At 29.7% G+C, this 24,418-nt stretch overlaps 1 protein-coding gene across 2 annotated transcripts in view; it reads right to left on the reverse strand.

Moving 5' to 3' along the window:
• The window catches only part of LOC107070169 (opioid-binding protein/cell adhesion molecule homolog), a 209,122-nt gene extending 187,806 nt beyond the window's left edge, over positions 1–21,316 (reverse strand). For both annotated transcript variants that reach the window (XM_015328105.2, XM_015328104.2), the window contains exon 1: positions 21,015–21,316. In XM_015328105.2, coding sequence (XP_015183591.1) covers positions 21,015–21,141 — 127 coding nt within the window. In that variant the 5' untranslated portion in view covers positions 21,142–21,316. The remainder of the gene's footprint in view (positions 1–21,014) is intronic.
• Positions 21,317–24,418: the final 3,102 nt, after the last annotated feature.

Raw genomic sequence — 24,418 nt, forward strand, 5'->3', positions numbered from 1 at the left:
AATTACAAATGCAGAAATGATCAATGATCTACCATGGAAAATGTTTCATTTCATTTGAATAAAAGCCAATAAATTGTAATTAGTAAATGAGTATTTAATTTTTTATTATATGTCATATATATAGATACATTTGCTAGTAATAAATCTCTAAATAATTCCCATCGTTATCTTTCTCATTTTTTTCTTTTCTTTTTTTGATTTAAACAACCCAAATGCATTTATTTTCCTGTCATTCATATCAAATTCATACTTCTCACAACTATCTTTACCAAGCAAGCCACCAATTACAACAAAGAACCCAAATCTGAAAACGATTTCCTTCATTAATATTAACAACACAAATTAAAATCGGATTTAGAGCTTAACGAGTTCGCCAATTTTATGCATTAAATATACTAATGGAATCCTACTAACAAAACTTTAAAATGCATCAGCTGTAAAGAAAAAAGTAAAAAAAAAATATATTACATACTTTTGGTAGATACAATTAATGTGATAAATACGCAAGTTATCTTCTTGTTTGTTTTTAGTTGATTTCGCATTTTTTTTTTTTTTTTTTTTTTTACGCTATTACCTTGCTACGTATTATACTTTCACGTTGTTTCTGGTAACTATGATAATATGGGGAAATAAAAATATTTTTTATGAAACTACAGAGATAATTATACGTAAATGAAACAAAATATGTTTTCAAATATAACAAAGTTTTCTTGTTAAAAATATTTCATTTAAAATATATATATTAGGTTGGAAACGATGAAACGGGCGTTGAATGAAAATAAAAAACGAAAAGCGCAATTGTTCACATTATTTATTATATTCAATTGAAATAATTTCCATTGCCATCAACGACTTTTTGCCAACGATTGGGTAAATCATATAAGTATGCCTTTTTGAAAAAAACCTTTATTTTTAGAGTTAATAAACAATTCAAAAACACAGGACTAAACAAAAAACGCCCGTTTCATAGTTTTCAATCTAATAAATATCATTAGAGAAATTTACAATTGTTTCAATGATAAAAATTTCAATATTTTTATAAAACATACATTGAATTTTATTATATCAAATTTTTCAATCAATATATGATTTGAATGAATAAATATTATGAAATAAATTCTATTTTATTATGAAAAATTTTTCAATTAATACTATAAGTACATTTTTTCTTTTTCTTTTGCAGATTTATGAGAGGAAAGTTTTTCCAATAATGTACAATATTTTTTCAAGAGAGATATAATAACTAAATTAACATATACAGTCAATTAATATAACTACTAATAATTATACGGTTGAGAAATACTATCCTATCATCAGTGTGATGCCCTACAAATGAATCTATCTACTAATCAATCAAACATAATCGCAGGTAGTACTGAAAACACATGACGCGTATCATGTATTGACATTAATTCGTAATGAGATCGTTAATGTACCAATCTAACTATGATAACAACTTACAATTTTAATTTCATTTATGGTGTACGTTTATATTCTTTATCATTCAGAAAAATATACTATTTTTAAGAATTTTTTATGAGAATATAACAAGTACAAGAAATAATTCGTTTAGATAATTTTATTATATAAGTTTACAATATCATTAACAAATTTTTTTCATTGCAAGTTATCTCAGAATGATAAAATCACAGTTCAACGAAACAAACCTCACAGTGTTTCGTAAAACTTTAACAGCTCATGACCGATTCACTTGAAATTAATACCAAAGTTATATAATTGTATTATCTAGGGAAGGACTTTAGGGATTTCCGATTATATAGTTAACTTTTTTAAAGGGATAACTTCTTTAAAATAGGGATGATTTGAAAAAAGCGAACGAAAATCCATGGTAACAGTAACGAAACGATGAAACGGTTACGTTACTAAAAAGAGAAAACGAGACAAACATATACATATCTATAGGATTTAATCTAAGAGAGAATGAGATAGAAGACAGTATGCATTTGTTTCTTATTATCTCGGTCTCCTCTTTATGCAATGCTTCGTAGTTACCACTCGTAGCTACTAAGTGTTGTATATGTGTGTGTTTGTGTGCGACTGCATACTACGAAACGTAGACTCATATTAACTCAATCCACACATTTAAAAATATAAGTTAGTTCTTCGACTAGCTCCTAGACTATCCACGCTTCTCACAAGCAAAGCTGCTTTTTTTTATAATAAATAAATTGTAGAATTATCTTACTCTTTATACTTTGCATTCGTCTCATTCTCTCGAAATTTAGTTTTTTGAAGGTTTCACTTCTAACACATGTGATCTGCACACATGTTTTTTCTCTATGAACAATTTTACATAAAAAATAAATATTTGATATTTTTCAAATCCCTTAAATAAACTAACTATAAGTTAACTTATTCACGATCAAAATAATATAATTATCAAACTGATTTACATAAATTGTAGTATGATATAATACTATATGTTAAGCAACTAAAACAATTCTCAAAAAAAAAATAGAAAAAAAAACTGATTTTGTAAAGATACCCAGTTTCAAAAATATTTTATATTTCAATGTAAAAAAAAAAATAATAAAAAAAACAACAATGTAAAAACATCACGCGAATCTAACTCGTTCGAATATCGAGTTCCAAGATATAGTTACCAGCTCTATTTTTTATAGAGCAAATACCTATCCCTTTTTTTTATTCTTTTTTTATTTTATTTGCAATATAACAGCATATAATACATACATCCACCCATCAATACAAAACAAATAAAATAAACAAAGTATAATGAAAAGAAAACTATTAAAATGAAGAAAATAATTTGAATGAAAACCAATTAGATAGATCAGTCATTGATTTAAACAAATAAAAAAAAATTGAAATGCAGTCGTGCTTTAATTTGCATCATCATGGTCAATGAACATTACATTGAATATATATATATATATTGCATTCTATGCAACATATTCGCTTTGTTCATAGCTACGTCAAATATATTTGGGACAATACCGTAATTGCGATAAATCATTGACAGTTCAAAGAGTACCTCTTACGATTAGCAATCGGATTATATCGGGCATCCATTTAGATAAATCTTTTGAAACGATCGTAGGGATGAAAACGCGTTTCAAATTGAAAACGTTTTTTCTTTTTTTCGATGAATTTTAGTTCTTTTTTTTTTCAATGGCAACGATCGCGAGATAGCGTAAAATCTAGTTATATTGACGTTAACAAGAAATGGAATTCCAGAATAAAAAAAAAATAAAAAAGAGAGAGAGAAGCATTAATATTCACTCGCATCGACTGTCGATACAGTACCGAGTGCGATCTCGTTCGTTAAATTGGTCCTAGCAGTCATTTGGAAACAAAAAAAATAAAACTAGAAAGAAAAAAAACAATGAGAGGAAGAAAATTTCAAGTCGTTTTAAGGCTAAATCAATTTAAGCATCAAACAAGAATCTCGGCTTAACGATTCCGACACTTATGCAAATCGTACGATTTTTTTCTTGAACAAACCCCACCTTAAATCTTCCTAATCGCATCAGTTAGTAGTTTTAAATATCTGTTTGATAATACACTTATCTATAATCAATTATCTAAACAACACGAACACTAATGGAATCCAAACTTATACTCTATCCCATAAAACAGCAGTAAAACCAAGAATCAAATTAATTTATGATAACATTAGAAAGATGAAGTTAATTACCCTTAAAATTTACATTAACCCTTTGACTGATAAAGGCGCATATATACGCTCTCACAAATCCATCAATATATACGAAAGGCGTATATATACGCCCTCTGCATTTTTTTACTATAACACTTTTATTGCTGTTTTACCGATTAATTTAACATGGAATTTATTGTGATATGTAACATAGCAACTAAATAAGTACTGGCAATTATTTCAATATCGTTTAATCCATGGAGACTACACAAGGAGCACGAACTCAAACGTATTAATTGCCAAAATCTGTCCACTCAAATCGTATATTTAAGTTTTCTTGGTTCACCACTAGTGTCGCTAATGTTCCTTTTGTACTGTTTTGAATATAGTAACATATCGATGCGTGAAGTGAGTAAATAGTTCTTAACCCTAATACTTGTATGTAAACAAAAATAATAAAAATAAAATATTAAAAATAAGATTAATAAAAAATTATAATTATAAAAATGGGCAGGATGTGTGCAGTTAAAAATTGCAATAGTGGGAGTGCAACTGATCTCATACGAAGACGGGAATTAAATTTAAAATACCTATGTTTTTTAAAGTACCAAAGGTATTAGTTCGTGCTCCTTATGTAGTTTCCATGACTATTAGTATTAGTATTTTACTTATATTTTTAACTTTGTATTGTAAATAATTATTGAAAAAATACAATAACCATTACTTTTATCTGATTAAATTTTATTATCAATAAAATTTACATGTAATACCATTTTTTTCTAAATGATTAGGATTTAATCTAAATTTATTATTATTATTATTACTATTTACTCATTTTTTACGATTATTATATAATTATTTATTTAATTTCAATTTTTTATACTTGAACAACCTAAATGATTACCCTTTGTTTCGTATTATAATTTTTTTTTAAACTGCCGCCTTATTCCCCTTCCATTTTGGTAAAAAAAGAACACGGGCGTCCTCTTATTTTTATATCCGATTTGTATACATGGAGTTCGTGCTCCTTGTGTAGTCTCCATGGTTTAATCAATTGCTTTCATATTTGACTGCTCTTTTACATACGGTCTCGTATAATCGCTTCGTGCTTTGATTCCTGTAAACTGGTTCCTTTTCTGCATATGTAAGTATTTCTTTATTTCATTTTGTGATTAGTTGTTGAATTTATTCATTCGGATAAAAATAAATATTAAAATTGATATTTTTATTTTATTTGCCATTATTATCTGTTTTGGTCAGTAGTCAGCAGAAAAATAGTCGCAGCGACTGACATGCGAAACTCGCGCCATTCATATTAACGGATTCGTTCGAGAGCGCACCGCAGTCAAAGGGTTAATTGTTACGAAATAAGGGAAGTTTTTTAATAAAAAAAAAAAAATAAATAACGAATCATTTAATAATATACTAGGAGTGAAGGCAATAAAAAAATGAATAAAAAAAAAATAAAATAAATATCGAAGCCCCATTGGCCGCAATGAGACTTCTCAAGATAATTTAAATAAATATAAGAGTAAGGCCTCCTCCGAAGAAAATTGGAAATTCTCTTACATGTATATACAAATAACGTGTTATTCGAGGATGAAGGAAAAAAACATTCGAGAAGGGTTTCTAACACATAACTATGTTCGGATGTGTAGATGTATGCAGGACTGTGGGAAGGATTCACCTATTGGGCTGGTACTTCAAAATCAACGGCTTGTTTATCCCACGAGGGTTCGTAAAACTGATCCAATCATCGGACCTCGCGCCACCAGGATAAGAAGAACCAAGGATGAAGTGTCTGCAAATGGCTACCCAACGAATCCTTCGAACGTAAGGGTAGGAAAACGATGTATACGTGGTCGGTAAGATCGGTCAGTCGAAAGCCATAAGTCGAACCAACCCAATTTTACGAAAAGGAAAGGAAAAGAAAACTTTCTGTAAAGCCGATCTCAAGCAACCCTCCTAACGATCCCCTTCTTTTCAAGAACCATACACGAAGAATTTTTCTTTTTATTTTTTTTTTTTTTTTTTTACCAATGTAATATGTCATTTGTGTTACGAAGAAAAAGTTCTTTTTTAAAAATAATCTTATGTTTTCAAGTTACAATGGAATGAAAATTAAAGATTTCGTTAACTACACACATGCATACATACATATCTCGTTTTCATAATAGTCAAAGGAAACCTAATATAATTCTTTAAATCAATAAAGAAATTCTATCTCGAGATTAGATTACCTTAAAACGAAGAAACAGGTATTTTCTATCTCTGGATTTATAAAATTACAATATATGCAAGTATTGAAACGAAATCGATGAATATTTTGTTTATACTTCAGATCATATTTCAATCCCTTACTGCACGCTTCTTGTGAATTCATGTATAACCTCTAAAAGTAAGATTACTATTTTTTATTATATAATAAAATTCTTTTTATACATTTACCAAAAAACCTCCTAGTTAGTTCAGGTAAAATCAAGGATTTTCGTAGTAAAAGCTGTACTGCAGTTCAGGTATGGTAAATAAATAATAAATTAAACGTTTAATACGTAGGAAAATAAAAAGAGAGGTTAGGTTATTCGTGCGTGTCAATTAGGTGTAGAAAAATGTTTTAAAAATAATAATTTATTCGCGTATGTTGTAAAAAAAAAAAAAAAGAAAGTGACCAAAAATTGTGAAAATATTCACTAAAATACACAGGAAAGTGTAGGAATTATTATTTTGTTTTTGTTGCTGGGGATTGAGCTTCCAAAATCATCTCACCGAGGAATGGAATTTTACAATAATATTTCAGGAATTTATGTTTATGTATATTCATACTAAATATCAAATTTTATCAATTAAAATAAGCATGTTTATGGTATGATCATTAAAATTAAATTATGATAAAATATAAAATAAAATATAAAATTTACAGAGAATGGAACTTTAATATTTGAAATAAATATGTGTATATATGTTACACTTTTTTAACATATTGTATAAACAAATATTTTTTTTGAAAAAGAAATTCATAAAATCGGTTTGTTTGGTCCTGTCAAAAGATTTTACTATAACTTCACATCACATATTTGTAACCATTGGTATGGCATAATATTTAATTAAAGAAAATAAAGAATCGATAAACTCCGTTGAACTGTCGTTCTATAAAAAGATGGTTAACCTAAATTTTAAAATATTGCGACATATTTTGAATGTCTGGAAAAAGAACAAAAATATATTAAATGTTAATTTAATTTACTATATATTCGAAATAAATTGATAGATCAATAAAAAAAATATGTGTTGGGGAAAAAATAGCTTCTAAAAATAAAATATTAAAATATGAAAGAGATAGAAAAGATTTGAACTAGATCCCCTCTCGAAAAAATGTGTAATTCATTTTTTATACTAACAAAGAACCTTGAGAGAATTTTCAATGAAAATTTACGAATATTAAATAAATATCTGTGAAAAAAAATCTCAAATATAACAGGTGTTTAAAAAAAAAAAAAAAGAAAATACCCTCGTCAAAATTACTATCGACAAGACGTAAATTTTCATTAAATTTCATTCGTCTACTACCACCATCACCATGTACTAAAATACGAATGAACTTTTGGTCGAAGTCGTATGAAACGTTGTAGCGGTGAAAAATAAGAAGAGAAGTAATTTCTAAGCTTCGTTTCTACTCTTCTATCCCCCTCACCGTTTTACTAAAGAAGAGTACGAAGTAACTCAAGTAAACTACGCTTCATTTTGGCAGTAAAGCAAACGTAATCACGCTTCTTGCAGGGGTAGTTTCCACCTTTGCCAACGACAATAAATGATACAAAGTCTTATTTACCAAAAGATATGAAGGATTTACAAGAAGAAGAAGAAGAAGAAGATGATGCTTCTCTTACCTCTCAAACCCTCTCGTATTACCTAAGAAACCTCCGTTTCTAGCAGCCAGCACCCGTTTAAATATTTATGCTTCCGCGTAGCCACGTTCACGACGGCTCACTTCGAGCAACTACCTCTCGAAAAATGAGTTTTTTCATTAACCATACTAACTTCCTCCTCCTCCTCCTCTTCCTTTAGGTTATATATAGTGATATCGTATTTTTACCTCGATAATATCGTGCTGCTACTTTATCGAACGAGAACAAGTTCCACCATTGTTCAAGAATTTTTGTATCAAGTATTATTAACAATTTTTATTCGTGTTTTTATAAGATACAAATTGTTATTATTTCTTTTTACGATTATTATAAAATTCTAACAAAACTCGTTCCTCTGTTAATACGAAAATATAAAAAATATAATTTAGTTTTAAAAAAAAAATCTGTAAAAAGTACTATTTAGTTTTTAAAAAAATCTCTGAAAATATTATTTAATTTTTTTAAAGAAACTCTAGAAAAATACTATGTAGTTTTAAAAAAAATCTGTGAAAAATACTATTTAGTTTTAAAAAAAAAATCTGTAAAAAATACCATTTAGTTTTTAAAAAAATTTGTAAAAAATATTTAGTTTAGAAAATAATCTTTTAAAAATACTAATTAGTTTTTTTAAAAAATCTATAAAAAATACTATTTGGTTTAAAAAAAAAAAATCTGTAAAAAAATACTATTTAGTTCTAAAAAAAAATCTTTAAAAAATACTTTCGCAGTAAAAAAAAAATAATAAATTAATTTAATTATAATATAATCCGCGAATTATCTAATAAAAAAATTATGACTTTATCGGATTGAAATTCTATGAAACAAAAAAAAGGAAACGTCAAGAAAGTAATTGACTCAATTATAAATCTGATAAGTCATCACGATTAATAATGGTACCTTTTTTTAAATCAGAAAATATGCTTACGCGCAAAAATACTTACCTTTCAAATTAAATCGATAATTGGCTAATATGAAGTATAATAATAAAAGAAATGGACTAATTTTTTTTTTTATAAAATTGAATAGATCGTCTTGAATGATTAATCGACGCCTATTCGATCATGAAAATGATTGGACTCCAAAAGGTTTGGATCCCTTCCCTATGAGATAGGTGGATGAAAACGTTGGCTGTGTTCACCTTGCTCTTCGCGTGTTATCAGCACAGACAATGTAGATTAGCGGAATTGCTTTACCTTAATGCACCTAGCCTGTATTAGCAGATGCGGTTTGGCACGTTTACCACCCTCCTTTTGCCATCCACCACCCCCCTTTTCCTCCTTCATTCCTTGCCTATTTCACTTCTACCCACTTCTCTTTGCCATCTTGCATTCGTTCCTTATCAGAAAAGGTTTGAAAGCGAGAGACCTACAAAAGTTTACCTAATGAAAGATGAGAGAAAGAGAAAGAAAAGAAAAAAAAAAGAAAAAAAATTCAACCAGAGAACTTCTAAGTCGCACTTTACTCGAATCGACCCTGCTAGATCGTCGATTTACTTTATTACAAGGAAAGTAAAATAGAACGTAAAACGGGGGATGAAATGAGATAAAATTTTTTTTTGTGTCGACAATTTAACACGAGATAATCAAATCGTTTATCAAGGGTAATAATATAATCGTATTTGTTTTACAATAACATAGATTAATTTTTAATCGATTTCATTCGTTTAACAATCGACGATATTTATCCATCATTGATGAAAACCAATCTTATACGTAATAAACGTTTTTATACGATTTATGAATTTTTTAATAACACGAACATTTCATATGCCAATAATATAGATACAACAACGCAGTATATTATGAATCATGTTTTTCTTATAAAAGATGTAACCATTTTTTTTTTTTTTTTTGATGAAATTATTAAATATAGAAATGAATATGTTTTTTTCGTTCGGTTTACCAAAATATATTCTCCGGTAGAGTTACTTGACACTAGAACGAATCATGTTGTTTCTCGTAGCACCCAACAGTGTGACGTAAAATTTTTATATTGCTCTTACGCTTTATACAACGAACGTTCCCTTGATCAGGTATCCTCTGACGTTATTCTTTGTACCAGGTAGGATGCATATAAAACCACGCGATGTCGAAGCATCAATATCCAGATCATATATTTTACTTTCTTCCTTTCGTTACTTTCTCTCACTTATTCTCTTTTATCTTACTCCATGGTAAACTCGTGTTTCTTTATTCTTATTCGCTTTTCTAACAAAAATACAAATTGTTCTGTCATCGCGTATGTATATCCAATATACATGCATATACCTACATGAATATTATTTCTACAATTCTCTACGTTTCTCTACGTTTTAAAATGAGAAATAAAAATAAAAAGAAAAAGAAAAAGAAAACTAATCAAGAAATTAAATATTAACTCTGATAAGCATTGAAAAACAATATACGTACGTGTATTATACTACGTACGGTTTCTAATTAAGACAACTTCTCTTTCTACAAATGATGCCTCAATTATTAATTCCGATCAATCCCCGATCGTTGTGACTGTGTAATCGGAAATCGTATTACCAATTCCACCATTGATATAATACGTATTAATTATGAGTATCTGGGTACTAATTTTGCAATTAGCGCGAGATTAAGTCGTAGAAGAGCAATAGTATATCGATCGTTGGAAATTTATGTGTGTAAAGCGCAAGCGTGCATGATTCAAAGAATTAAATCAAAATGCATATTAGGTGGTTTGGAAAGTCGTTTCGTTTTTCTTTTGTAAAAATGAAGACAATTTTTGCCGCAATTTTGCAATTTTTATTCATAAATAGTTGAATTTGATAAATTTAACCTCTCATCGATCTCATGTGTTACTATTTGTCGGTTTGCATCAACTAATGCCATTATTGCGTCAGCAAAAAACGAAACGACTTTTCGAATCACCTAATATATATATACATCTTGTTGGAGAAAAATTTTAATAAAATCAAGAAAGATATACTTTTAACGTAAGTTGAAAAACGATGAAGAATATCAAATATTTTTTCCGTAGATTCGAATTCGCTCCAATAAATTTCTTCAACGAGTAGAAAACCGTTCGTTCGTTCGTTCGTTCGTTCGTTCGTTCGTTCGTTCGTTCGGCATCGAGAATTATTTGAGAGATGACCGCGCAAGCAGAAAATTGCAGTTACAAAATCGACCTTTTTAACGAACATTTAAAAAAGGAGAAAGTAAAGTCAGTATTTTATCCTCATTTCAATTGACTTCTCTTATTTTTATTTTATTTTATTTTTTCTTTGTTTTTTTTTTGTCAATGATAAAACGTTTGCCGGGAAATTTAAAACTTACGTTAAAAAACAAATGATTTTGATATTTAAACCCATAAGAAAAAAGTACTCGAAGTTTCGTTACGATGTTCTTCACCCTCTTTGACGCTTTTTAATATTATTTCGGTGAATATTTTCTTCTTCTTTTTTTTTAGTTTTTTTTTTTCAAAAACCTATCCAGAAGAGTTAAAAAGTTCATAAACACCGTTAAAGCAAAGAGAAGTTCGGGGGAACGGGTTCTAAAAGCTCGGTGATTCCCTGGCAACTATATGAACTCGCTTTGGTTTCGCGTATTTGGAAAAGTCACTTGACTTTGACGGTGAAAATCAGTTGTGGGTCAAACACGGCAAATATGGGAAGTGGCGAAACGAGGTACCATGCAAATACATTATCGCCAATTATCGCTAACTCCCGAGCTTTTGCTTATTTCACGAATATACCGTGTAAACGTGCTAAGCTTTTTACACTTCTATTACATACACACACATACACAAAACAACCCTACTTCACGAGACCATTGGATATCCCAAAAGGTGTTATATATACTTCGATATCTTTTTCTCTTTTCGAAATATTACCTTGTAACGATTTAAATTAAACGATTTTAAGTACCCTACTTACGATATGCACACAATTATGGTACATATATGTGTACAATATGTGTGTCTACATTGTTATACGTATTAACTCAATTTCTTCTCTCCCAAAAGTCATATCGCAAAAATAAAACAATCATAATTGTAAAGATTATCACTTTTGATTATATCTGTTAATGATAAAATGTACATCAACGATAATCATTTGTAATGATATATGTACCCATAATTATGAAAGTGGTCTAAGTCAAAATTAAAAAAAAATGAATTTATTAGTTATTACGCACCGCATTATTTTAAACTAAATAAATTCAATGTAATTTTCACGATATTGTCAAAAATGAATCGTTAAATAATGTTTATTTTTTCAATATTACATAGAATTCATATTGTGTTCAGATAAAAATCTTTAAATATCTCGAAACAAGAGATACATGACTTAGACCACTTTCATAATTATGGGCACATGTATATGTCTGTTGAAACTATTGAACCAAAAAAGAAAACGGAAAATATATTTAGAAACGTGAATCCGTATTATTATACACGAGATGGCCTTACATTGAAAAATTGATTACGCTTTAACTTGAAATGAAAGTACACACTGTCAAAGGACCTACGGAGTTTTATTAAAAATTTTCATAGGAAGAGAAAAAGATTTAAAAATATATTCTCTCATTTCTGTGAAAACACCCGAAAAGAAAAAAACAAAGAAAAAAAAATAGAAATAAAAGAAAGATACAAATTTAACATTTTGACGTAAATAGACAAGTAGGTACGTGAATATATTATTTACGGTAACGTCGCGTGCAATACTTGACACATAAAATGAACGCCTAGGAAGAGTAGAGATATTGTAGAAGATATAGTCTGTCTGTCTGTCTCTCTCTCTCTCTCTCTCTCTCTCTCTCTCTCTCTCTCTCTCTTACTCACTCTACGCCGATATTAACTTTTCTTTCGTCCATTAACATAATTCAGTAACGTCTCGCGTCAGTGTTGAACGAGCGGTTTTCTACGTGTAAAAAAAAAAAATTAAGAGGAGTGTGTGTGTCTGTGAGCGTGTGCGCACGCGTTCGCATAACGCACCTGTTGTGTGTAAAGAGACAAGGCGGATGTTCAATTTTTTGCACGAATGAAATTTCACCTTCGTTAGAAGCACCGTCATTTAACGAAAATTCTACTCTCCGGAGTCTTACACTGGAATGCACCATGTTGCAAAACGATAACGTGAGTCTTCTTCTTCTTCCTACTTTAATCAAAGGTAAAAAAAAAAAGCAATTATAGTTTGTATAGATGAAACAATATATATATATATATAGACAACAGTAACAGTAGTAGCAATAGCAGCTGGTTTGGTTAGAAGTTTGAGAATCATCATTTTCGTTAAATGCCAAACGTGTATCGGAGGGAACTTTTGCATATGGCATTTTCGAACGATTAAAATCGCTCTTCAACCGCTGTTTAAACACGAACGATCTCGCAATAATATTTTGGTGAAAAATAAAATAGCAAAAAAAACACCCCCTGCGGGGAGGATTCGATTCGGACCTTTCGATATAAAAAAAAAAGATTTTTTTTTTCGCCTGCAGTAGTAGTGGCGAATCTCGTAAATCTCGTCGAAATATATATATATATTTATTTATAAATAGAAAAGCAAGCCATGTATCGATATTTACGTAAAAGAATCAAAAGAAAAAATATTTAAAAAAAAATAAAAAAATCTTTCATCCTATTCTCAAATTTTTCGATAAATCGCTAAAATAGTTTTTTCTTTCTTTTTTTTTTTTTTTGTTGTCGAACTAATTTCTTTTAACAAAATTATTTCGAGAACGTTATCAATTTGTACTAGGTTTTTTATATTTCATTTTTATTATTATTATTCTCTCTTTTTTATTTTATTTTTTTTTTTTTTTGAAAGGAAGAAGAATTTACTTGTATTTTATTATTATTTATTATTTATTATTTATTATTTATTATTTATTATTTATTATTTATTATAAAATGCATCTTTGTTTATCTTCAATGAAATAATTTTTGACTCAATTATGATTTCGCGAAATAATCGAGGGAAAAAGGGGAGGATTGCAAGAGAAATAGGAATTGAAAATGGGGGGGGGGGGAGGTGGTAGGTTTATGCCACCGCAAGATTTGAATATCCGCAAGTTCGCGGTAAGCAAAAGCGGCAGTGATATCGATCGTAGAAAAGCTAAAGGGACGAACGAACGAACCTGACGATGCACGCGATCGAATTGCCCGTAACACCGTTCGTTCGTTCGTTCCTTCGTTCTTGTGTTCCCTTACCCTTAAAACCAAGTCATTCTTTTAAGTGAATTTTCTAACTAACTTGATCATTCTTCATCTTCAATTTTTCTTGTCTTTTTTGTCTATTTTTTTTTTTTTTTATAAAACAAAGATGATGATAACCCGTTGAATCTTATTATAACTGATGTAATAACACAACACATACTAGAAGAACGAACGAAATATGAGAAAATCTATTAAAACGCGGGGAAAAATAAAAAAGGAAAACTTTTTTACCACCAGAGTCCGAACTAAAAAGCTGAAGATTAACGAGATAAGAAAAAAAAGAAAAAAAAAGAAAAGAATCTCAAACGCGGCAACGGGATAAGCTTGCACCGGGAAAACACATTAACGAAAAAAATGAGGGACAGAAAGAAACAGACAGATGGATAGAAAGAGAGAGAGAGAGAGAGAGAGAGAGAGAGAGAGGGTTGTTTCAAGGTGATGTACTGCAAGATCCACGAAAATTCATTCGGAAGACTAACTTTAATCCCCGTTCACATTGAGCTTCTTCTCTCAAGCTCAAGATCTTTAGCCCTCTCCCCTACCACCCCTCCTCTTTATCGTAGATCTTTCACTTTTCTTTTCACTTTTTCACGTTTGTTTATTTTTTCTATTTATTTTAATTTTATTTATTCCATTTCATCAACAGTTATGCATTGTTGATATTTTTTTTTTTTAAATAAAACGAAAAAAAACATCATTTTCTATACACTTCGTTGTGTGCATCCACACTCATGGTTGTGATGCAATTTACAAAGACACATTGGGTACAAAAACAGTTGGAATGTCGGATTAACTAGTGTGAACGTGGCATTATCCATTTGTTCCTATACGTTCACGAATTCATTAAACTTGTAACATCAGCGTAAACTACCACTACTACTCTCGACGGGACAGAGATTGTTTCACTAATCTGTCCCGAATTATGCGTCATTTCTCGTAAACGTCTCTTAGAATCTTTTATGTATATTGTAGCCATTAAAATATCAGAATTAATCTAATAGGTTATTGCTCAAATCTATTATATTTATAGATACGAAAATTAATATATATATATATTATAGACGAAAAACCAGTACTCAATTCTTTTCTTTATATTTTATTTTCTCGAAAAGGAAAACTCTATTCAGAGACTAAAAGAAAAGATTAGGAATGCCATAAAACCATAAACAAACCTAAGAATTATCGAGATATATTGATGCGATGAAAACCCTTTGTGCAGTGTCGGGACCTTTGAAGAGTTTCACATTCCTATCTAAGCACGTACGATATCATAAAAATAAATAACATTCCGATATTCTAGATCAAGTTTCTTTATGCATAGTATCCACTACCAAAAACTATAGGCTGTACCCATTGGTGGACTATGGGGTGGATCCTTATGTTATTGGTCAATAAGATTCATAATCTCCTTCCCTCTCCAAAAGGGTGTAGCTCATTTCTAATATAAATATGTGGAAAGAAGTAAGAAAGTGTCCTTAGTTAGTCAGTCCTTAGTCAGTCATTAGTGCTCAGTCTGTATCTGTCTGTGTATTCTTTATTTTTGTAACCACACAACTTTGTGTAAGCTTATTTAAATACCGCTCGACATCATAATTAATTAAATAAACTATCATACACATATATTTCATCATCAGTTTATTATATTACTTCTTTCTGTCTGAACCCCACAATATATAGGCTTTTAATCAAACCTGCAGCACACGGTGGTGCAACAACGAACCTTCTCACATGTATTGACTATATATATGTATATATATTCACATATATATATATATATATGGGAACCTCTTCGAATAGGTTAATCAAGTCGAATAGCTCCTCGTGTCCGCGAAAATGCGCAGTTAATTGAATCGTTGTTCGAATCGTATATAGATAAGTTCGTAGGTCGGTTGATTAGAACGGTTTCTCTTAACTCGGACAACTTCCTTTCCATCTAAAATAACATTGAATTAATGAAGAACTCATTAATCACGAATGAATTTAAGAGTGTTACTTGCATTATACTTACAATTAGAATCGCTTAAGTATGAATACTCTTATCCGATGTTTACTCTCTATCTTTTTCTTCTTCTCTTTTAGTTTAAAATTGTATTATAATCGATAATGGTTATTGAATCGATCTTTAAAATATTCAAGTAGATCGATGTTTAGATAAATAAAAAGAAATAGATTAAGTATTCGTATGTATGTGTATATATATTCGTCTACGTTGTTGGAAAAATAAAAAAGAGAAAAAGAAACGAACAGACAAGACATGGAACGATTTTGTAACACAATTGCATCAATAGGGTTGAGACTTTTTCAATGCAACTTTAGTAAATGAAATGTCAGCAACAGCTGAGAGTAACTGAATTATTTAGTAGAGAAAACTCTTTCTTCGTAACTTCGTTGGTAACTAACCAAATTCTAGTAATAACTTTTGATATAGGTGAATATACTTACTTAAAACCATTTTGATTATTACATGTATAAACAATTTCTATCAAAAACTAATTAAAATATGAGATCAAATGTATTCTTCTGAATTTATATACAACGTGAAAGTAATAATACTCTTTACACGTATATTGTTAATCTCGTTATGTCACTTTTAACGAATGGAACGTTCAAATAATGTAATTATTTTACTTTTTTCCATTTCACTTTATTTTTGTTTTGTTTTGCTTTGTTTTGTTTTGTTTTTTTTTTCATCTTTTATTTGCCGATAAAATATAATGCTTATTTGCAGATAAATTATCAATATAAAAGCCGCAATATTATAGAATATTTAAAACTATGTTCAGTAAAAAAGAAGAATACAATTTTCAGAGAAATATTCATATTTATTATTACTCCTATACGAGATATTGTTTCGACAATTACTCGTACCAAAACAAAAAAAATATTCTCTCGTGTACTTTTTTTCTGTTTATTCAATTATTTCATTATATAACAAATCAAATTTGTGGGAATACTTTTTTTTCTTTTAATAAATAGAAAAATAAATTCGTACGATTCAATTGATCTGTGTTAAATAATTAAAATAGTCTATTATATATTCCCCTCACTACTTAACCTCAAAAAAAAAATAGAAGTTGATTTAAAAAATTTTCTAAGCGTTAAAATTTGCGCGAATACTTTGTTTTTCATTTAATAAATAAATAAAAAATTGTGTACGATTCAATTGATTCATGTTAAATAAATAAATTAGTCTATTATAGACTCCCTTCACTACCTAACCTCAAAAAAAAACTAGTAGTTGACTTAAAAAATGTTCTAAGCACTAAAGTAGTCTGCCCGATTGGAGTTTCTTTTTAAAGGATATCCAATTTAGGAGAAGACAAACGTCGCGACACTTTCAACGGTAATGAAAGTGGAAGAAGAAGTAAAAGTAGAAGTAGAAGAAGAAGAAGAAGTCTCGGCGCGCCCTTTTGTTTTCTTCTGGTGCTCCTCATACAAGGAATATACACATAGCAAGAGTACTCCCTCGGTCGTCCTAGAATTCAATCAAACCGTGTTTACAGCTCAGTACACTTAATCCTCTTTATTGGATTCAAAGCATTTGCTGGTTCCGTATCTCAGAATTTGATCAATTTTATGGCCGAAGGATTTGAACGATACTCGGTTGAAAGCCATCTGTCTACTTCCACTTCTAAACGAAATTATATCGTAGCACGTACCCAGATCATTTTCATCCAACGTTTAACCCGTTCTCCTTGGATCTCTTTCACAACCCTCACAACCCTCTCATCCTTCTTTTACGTTTATTCTTTTTCCTGTTAACTCATCAAGTTCCTATTTAGTTTATGCGCAAACCCATCATTATGAAATAGAAGAGGAAGAAACAAACGTTAAATACAAACTGGTTACATTCAAAGGGTTTCTTCATATTTCGAGTAATATAACATAGAATCTAGTTAGAACCCTTCTAACTATTTACTAATACTACTACTGATCGAATATTACCACGACAAATTACTCGACATTTTATTCTGATACTATCATTACATAATAATTACATCTGATTGATGTATATGTATTCTGTTCACGTTCAATATTTAACACAAATTGATATTTATTATAATATGACTTTTGTTCGTCATTATATTTGTATTATGAAGAAATATCGATGACTATGGAAAAATCATCCCCTTCTTGTTTTTTATTTCTCTTTTTGTCTACTACTATTGTAATTCCTCTTTCTAACAGTTCTTCTTCCTCGTTAGATTTGGTCGTTACGATTATTTTAAATATACCACGACACGCTATATGATTTATGATTTTACTAACAATATTTAGCATCACGTATCACGTTGCCAACATTATGGTCTATTAAGTTGACGCGTGAGAAGTGCGAAGAACTACGTTTCAAAACTAATGAACTTTATTGTAACGAAGATAATCATACCCACTCAATTTGAACTAACTTAAAAGAAAAAAAATGGATAAGTAAGCGTTGTTCTTTAAACAAAAAGTGTCAGTATAATATCTTTAGTTATCTTTTATCTATTTTAAAGATGTCTCAAATTATGTAACTTATATAATTATAGTCAAAATTAACGACTGAAACATGAGACCTTAACAATTAGATAATAAACTGAGACACACATATACACACACACATACATTATATTTTGGAAGAAACTTGAAATCTTCTTCTCATTATCGTAACATGAAGATATTACGAAAATGATAAAGATAATAAAGTATAGAAATTGATAAGGAAAGTTTGTAAGGTGATCCGGATCATCCATCGATCGACGTCTAAATGTAAAATAAGAAAATTTCACGTATGGGGAAATTGGATTTCTTTTACGGGTGGGAAAGGGGGTATCTAACTCTTCAGCCAGCAAACTTCACGGACCACTTGCTACCGCATGCTTTTAGAAAAGGATAACTTTATCGAGATGCGATCACACTGTCGTAAGAAAAACTAGAACGAATAACTATACTTCTGACATATTTTTAACAACAAATGAAATTACAAATAACTAACTGTGCATTAAAGAAAATATTTTGAAATATTTTAGTTGTTAAGATTGGTTGCGTTAGGTTTCATCTGTACAATGTTGTTTTTTATAAACGAACGAAATTACAAATGACTAACCGTGTATTATAGAAAATATTTTGAAATATTTTAGGATGAGTTGTTTGTGTAAAGAACAAAAAATTAATATTATTTAAATTATAAATTAAATAATTAAAAAAATTAATACTATTAATACTAATATTACTCATATAAATTAAAACTAGTAATACTATTATTAATACTATTATAAATTAATACTTATTATTAATATTAATACTATTAATACTATTTAATAAATTAAATAATTAATAATTTAAAATTATATTTAAATTATAAATTATAAATTTCATCGCTACGATTTTTTAATATTATACAAAAAAATTCTAAATGCAGCTAATATTTTGAAATATTTTAGTTGTAAAGACTAGTTGTATGCATAAAGAAAAACAAAATTAATATCAATATAAAAAATATTAAATTTCATCTCTACGATTTTTTAATATTATAAGAAAAAAAGAAAATTTCTAAATAAAGCTACGATAATTGGTGAGAAAGAAAAGATCGTGTACTCGTCGTTCACGGTCAATAAACAAAACGCTAAAAAGTTAATTACATGCTGGAAAAGCTTGACCATTTTCTTCTGAAAATGACCACCATGAATGAAGGAAGAAAGGAAAAGGGACGAGAAGGGTAATCGCACGTTTTAGACCATCCTGTTAATGCTTCTTTTTCTTTTAACTTTTACCAAGTTTTCTCTGAAGTTTTTTTTAACGATCCACCAAGTTTCTTAATACTTTACGTCTTACTCGTGTTCTGTGCAAACGTTTTCTCATAAATTCATGCTACTTCAATTCTTTCATATTCCCATTTAAATCTCTCCCCCCCCCACCCTCCTCTCCCCTCAACTACATAAAAAAATATTTTAACCATTAGAAAATATCTAATTCTCTAAATTAAACACGCAAATTGAAACACTATCAAAAATGGTATTAAAAAGCAACAATCTCTTTATTTTTTTTTTTTGTATCTCTGTTATATACAAAAGTTATATATGTGTACATGTGTGAAATATACAAAAATCCGATGAAAAGATCGGCAGACTTCACGGAACGAAGTCACGTGTTAGGATAACAAGGATTTTCCCGAAAATAACAAGCGCAAATCCGATAGGCCGGCAGCGGCGGCGGCTTGCAAACTTCGACTAAAAGTTAGTAGTATAAAAAAAAAAAATTAAAAAAACATAAAACGAATTGGTCGAAACAGAAGTATGGGGGTCCGATTATTATTGATGACTTAACAAAAAAAAAAACAACACTCCTTTTTATAGTAATAATCTTCCTTTTTGTTAATCTAATACACATCACGAGAGAGAGAGAGAGAGAGAGAGAGAAAGAAAGAAATAAAATACTGCAAAATACTTCAAAAATTTATTTATAAATATAAATGAAACACTAGAAAATGGATCGTATTAATCGATTGGGAACAAAAAAAAACATTAGTGTTGTTGTTTTTTTTTTTTAGGATAAGGATCAATTAATATAGCAACGTGTATATCGAACAACATCAAAAGTTTTTGCTATCTCTCTCTTTCTCGTTTAATATAAAAATTCGATTAGATCGCGGTAAATGTTTTATTTTATGCATATATATATAGAGCGTACTTTTACAATATAAAGAAAGTAAGTTTGCATTATCTTTCACATATATCAAGGACCGAAATACCTCGATACTTCGATCCCCATTCTCCTATCACAAGGTTTTCTAGTAACTAAAGGGGGAAGAAAGGATGGAAGGTAAGTAGGAAGAAACGTCGAACGTCGAAGGCGTCACTTTTCGCAGGATAACACACGATAATCCCTCTTGCACGGGCTTTCGATCCTAACTTACGCTTCGCGTCAATCACACGTGACACTTCACCGTAGTAAATGCGACCCATCCTCCGTCACGAAAATAAAAATCAAGTCAATCGTTTCATATTTTCTTTTTTTTTTCTTCAAATATAAAAATAGGAAATAGAAAAAATAAATAAAAATAAATAGAAGGTATGATGTGTGAAATAAAAAGGATGGTGTACACACGTATGTGTGTGTTTATGTGATTAATTATAAGATAAAAAAGGACAACAGGACCAAAACAATATTTTTACCTGTCAAACTTCCTTATGATACAAAGTTTTTTTTATAAAAAAAAATAACAATTAGTATAATGAAGTGTTATTATACTAAGAGAAGATGAACAACGCGTTTTTTTTTTTTGGCACATGTTTTTCCACACCAAAACTCACCGACAAGCTCCGTTCTTACGCCAACGAGAAAAGCAGCTAGTATCAGTAGAGGTTGCACCTGTCTATGTAGTAGTCGTTGTCGTCTTGGTTGTATGGTGCACGAACACATATCACGTTTTTCAAGCATGATAAATAATCACGCGTTAATACGAACGAAAAGCACCACGTCTCGTGTCGTATCGTTCTGTAGAAACCTACGACGAAGGGTAGCGCACGTCGCTTTCTAGACTGAAGTTCCGAGCTCGTGCGTCGGTTCGTATATCCTCGAGGCCAACACACGAGGAAACACCCTCCTCCTACCGTTCCACACGCCCCACTCCGTTCTCGTCAACTCCAAGGGGTTGCTCGAACGTGCTACACCATTGCTCCCCCACCACTTCGGGGTACTCGGCGCGAGCGCGAACCTTTACTGGCGCGCGTGCTATCCTTCCTGAAAAATCTTTTTTCCACCCTTCCCCCCGTTTTTTCTTTTCTTTTCTTTTCTTAATCCACCATTTAGTTCTTTTTATTAATTCTACTTAACAAAATAAAAAAATACAATTAATATGTAAAGTTTTAGGTGGATGATTATAATAATTAAAATTTTATATTTACGTACATTTTTTTCTATTTTTTGTTCTTAGTTCTTTTAGTTAATACCATTCAAAAAATAAAAAATACAATTATATGTAAAGTTTCAGGGAGGGGGATGATTGTAATAATTAAATTTATATATTTACTATTTTATTATTTTATTTATTATTTCAAGTTTTGTTTTTCTTCTCTTTCCCTTTTTTTCTTAGTTCTTTTCATTAATTTCATTTATTAAAATTATTTCAATATAAAAGTTGCAGGGAGAAAATTATAATAATTAAATTTATACATTCACTTAAATTTTGCTTTTATTTTTGTCCCCAAATATCAATTTTTTGCATCACATTCATTTGAACTACTACATTACTACGAATGTTAAATAATCCTTTGAATAAAATATCCGAGACAGAAATAAATATGTAATGGTACTTACCTATGTTAGATATCTACACGAGGTACCTAACGCTAAAAGGATTAAATATCTCCTGCAATTTCCGAATTGGTAAGGGTTGGTAAGTTACAAAATACTATTTTGGAAATGTAATTTATGGAAAAAATATAAAGTTAGCTGGTGATTGATTGGTCGATTGGTTGGAATTGGACACTCGCTAAAGTCTCTTTCGTTGAAAAGATACGCGAAGGTTGTTAGCAAACAGGGAAAGGGACTTTGTATACTTTTCAAATCGCTTACGTTCGAACGAACTTATCGAACAGGTACATACAAACATGTTTTGTACATATATTTGTTAGTGACGTGTTAAAACGTATTTTAGTGTTGGTAACATTGTTCAAAAAGGACAGAGAATGACAGAGAAATTTGTTTCTATGGGTGTTCATCGAATGTATCGAAACAAGATTTGTTTACGATTACTGGTTTAAATATGAGTAATTGCTAGTAATTGAGAAGTAATGGAATTACAATTTTATTCAACGTATATAACCGGTCATCCGAAAATTCTCCAATTTCGCGTGATGCGGTCTCGCGCAGATTTGTTGAAAGAGAAATAGATAGATAGACAGATATATATATATATATAGTTGAATAGAAAATGAAAGAGAAATAGAAAATGGTAGAAGAGTATAAATATGCTTCCCCTTTTTGTCTAATCCAAGTTAAATCTAAATACAATTTGTATGATCAAACGAAACAAGTTTGGGAACAATACAACGCAACGTCATATTTTTATTTGCCTAACTCGTAAATCATGTCACATATGAGGAACAAAAAATATCTAAAAGAATAAAAAGAAGACATAAAAAACACCCCTACCATTTATGGAAATCTTTTTAGTTTGTGAAATAAAAAATACTTTGTTTCTTAGGAAACATTTGTCGATTTGTGCAATATGAAAATTTACTTGTTTATTAATAGGTGCTAATTACAAAATAAAAATAAAAATATACGGGAACGAGGTATTTGATAAAAATAAAATTGTTGATTTAGTTCGAAATCGAAAATCCTATCTGATGTCTAACAACCAACCATGGGAGTTTTTGCAGAAAGCGAGCCGATTTATATTAATCTAGAAAAACGTTAATGAAAACAAAAAAATAAATAAATAAATAAAAAAAAAAGAAAAGAAAAGAAGGAAAAAAAAGAAACCTATTTAAAATATATATAACTTGGTAAAAAATAAAATGGACGAAACCGTTGTCCAATTCATTTAAATACCGCAATAAACGAACGAACGGAGCACGTTCTCTACGTCGCGAAATAGACAATATCGTCAGGATAAATTTATCGAATGTGACCGGCGCTCAATATTCTCACGCACACACATATATATATACACACACATATACAAATATACACAAATATACATAGTATGCTATACGAAATATACGATCGATATATTCCAAAAATTAATTTTCGCGGCGCGTGATTAAAGCCGTATATGTGTACATATTTACCACTTAATAATATCGAATTTCCGCCACGAAATGAATGAATGAATGAACGAAACGAAACGAAACGAAACGAATCAACGCTAAGAGAAAAAGGGATTCCCGAATTTAACGGTAGACTCGTTCAATGATTTTCACAATTACCGATAAAGATAAAAATAAATAGAGGGTGAAAATATTACGTGAAAGATACGAAAGATGATATATGGAACAAAAGTAAAACAAAACAAATAATAATAATAATGTAATTACGATTTATAATAATGTATGTATGTGTGTGGTATAAAATCAAATAGAATTTCTAATATAAAGTAGAAACGATTCGATATTTGATGGTGCCAGGTGTCGTTCCTGGTACCATAATGTCGTCAGTAGTGATGGTTGTGATGGTGGTGGTGGTGGTGGTGAGCAGCTTGCTAACGACAGGAATTCTTATAAGGCGTGCTCTTGCTCGTTTTATTTCACTCGTCTTACACACGGGGACTAATACTTGTAACCGACGGCCCGCACGCAATAATAAAACAAAAAAGAAGCCCCCCTACCCCATGAGAAATAAAAGGAAAGAGAAAGAAAAAGTAACGTCGTTAGAATTTCGCATTGTATGTTTGTGTTGAAACCTCTTCTTCTTGGTAAGGTAGAAACGAGTAATTTGTTTCAATGGGTACTAACACAATTAAGATTTTATTATGAATCTTCGTTCATGAAAAAGAAACATTAACGTTAGGTTCACGGTCAAAGTTAAAAGTGCTGGGAATGATCGATGATCTATGATTTTATGATCTACAATTCTTACTTATTATCCAAACACCTATCTTTTATTATTGGCGCTTGTATTATTAATTTTATTAATTTATTAGTTTATAATAAATTTTTTATATATTATATATTTATTATTATTAATTTATTTTTGTATTAAAGTTGTTTAG

Source organism: Polistes dominula, unplaced genomic scaffold (genome assembly GCF_049000335.1).
Source record: "Polistes dominula isolate Pdom_NZ unplaced genomic scaffold, Pdom_raw_medaka contig_12, whole genome shotgun sequence".
Classification (NCBI taxonomy): Eukaryota; Metazoa; Arthropoda; class Insecta; order Hymenoptera; family Vespidae; genus Polistes; species Polistes dominula.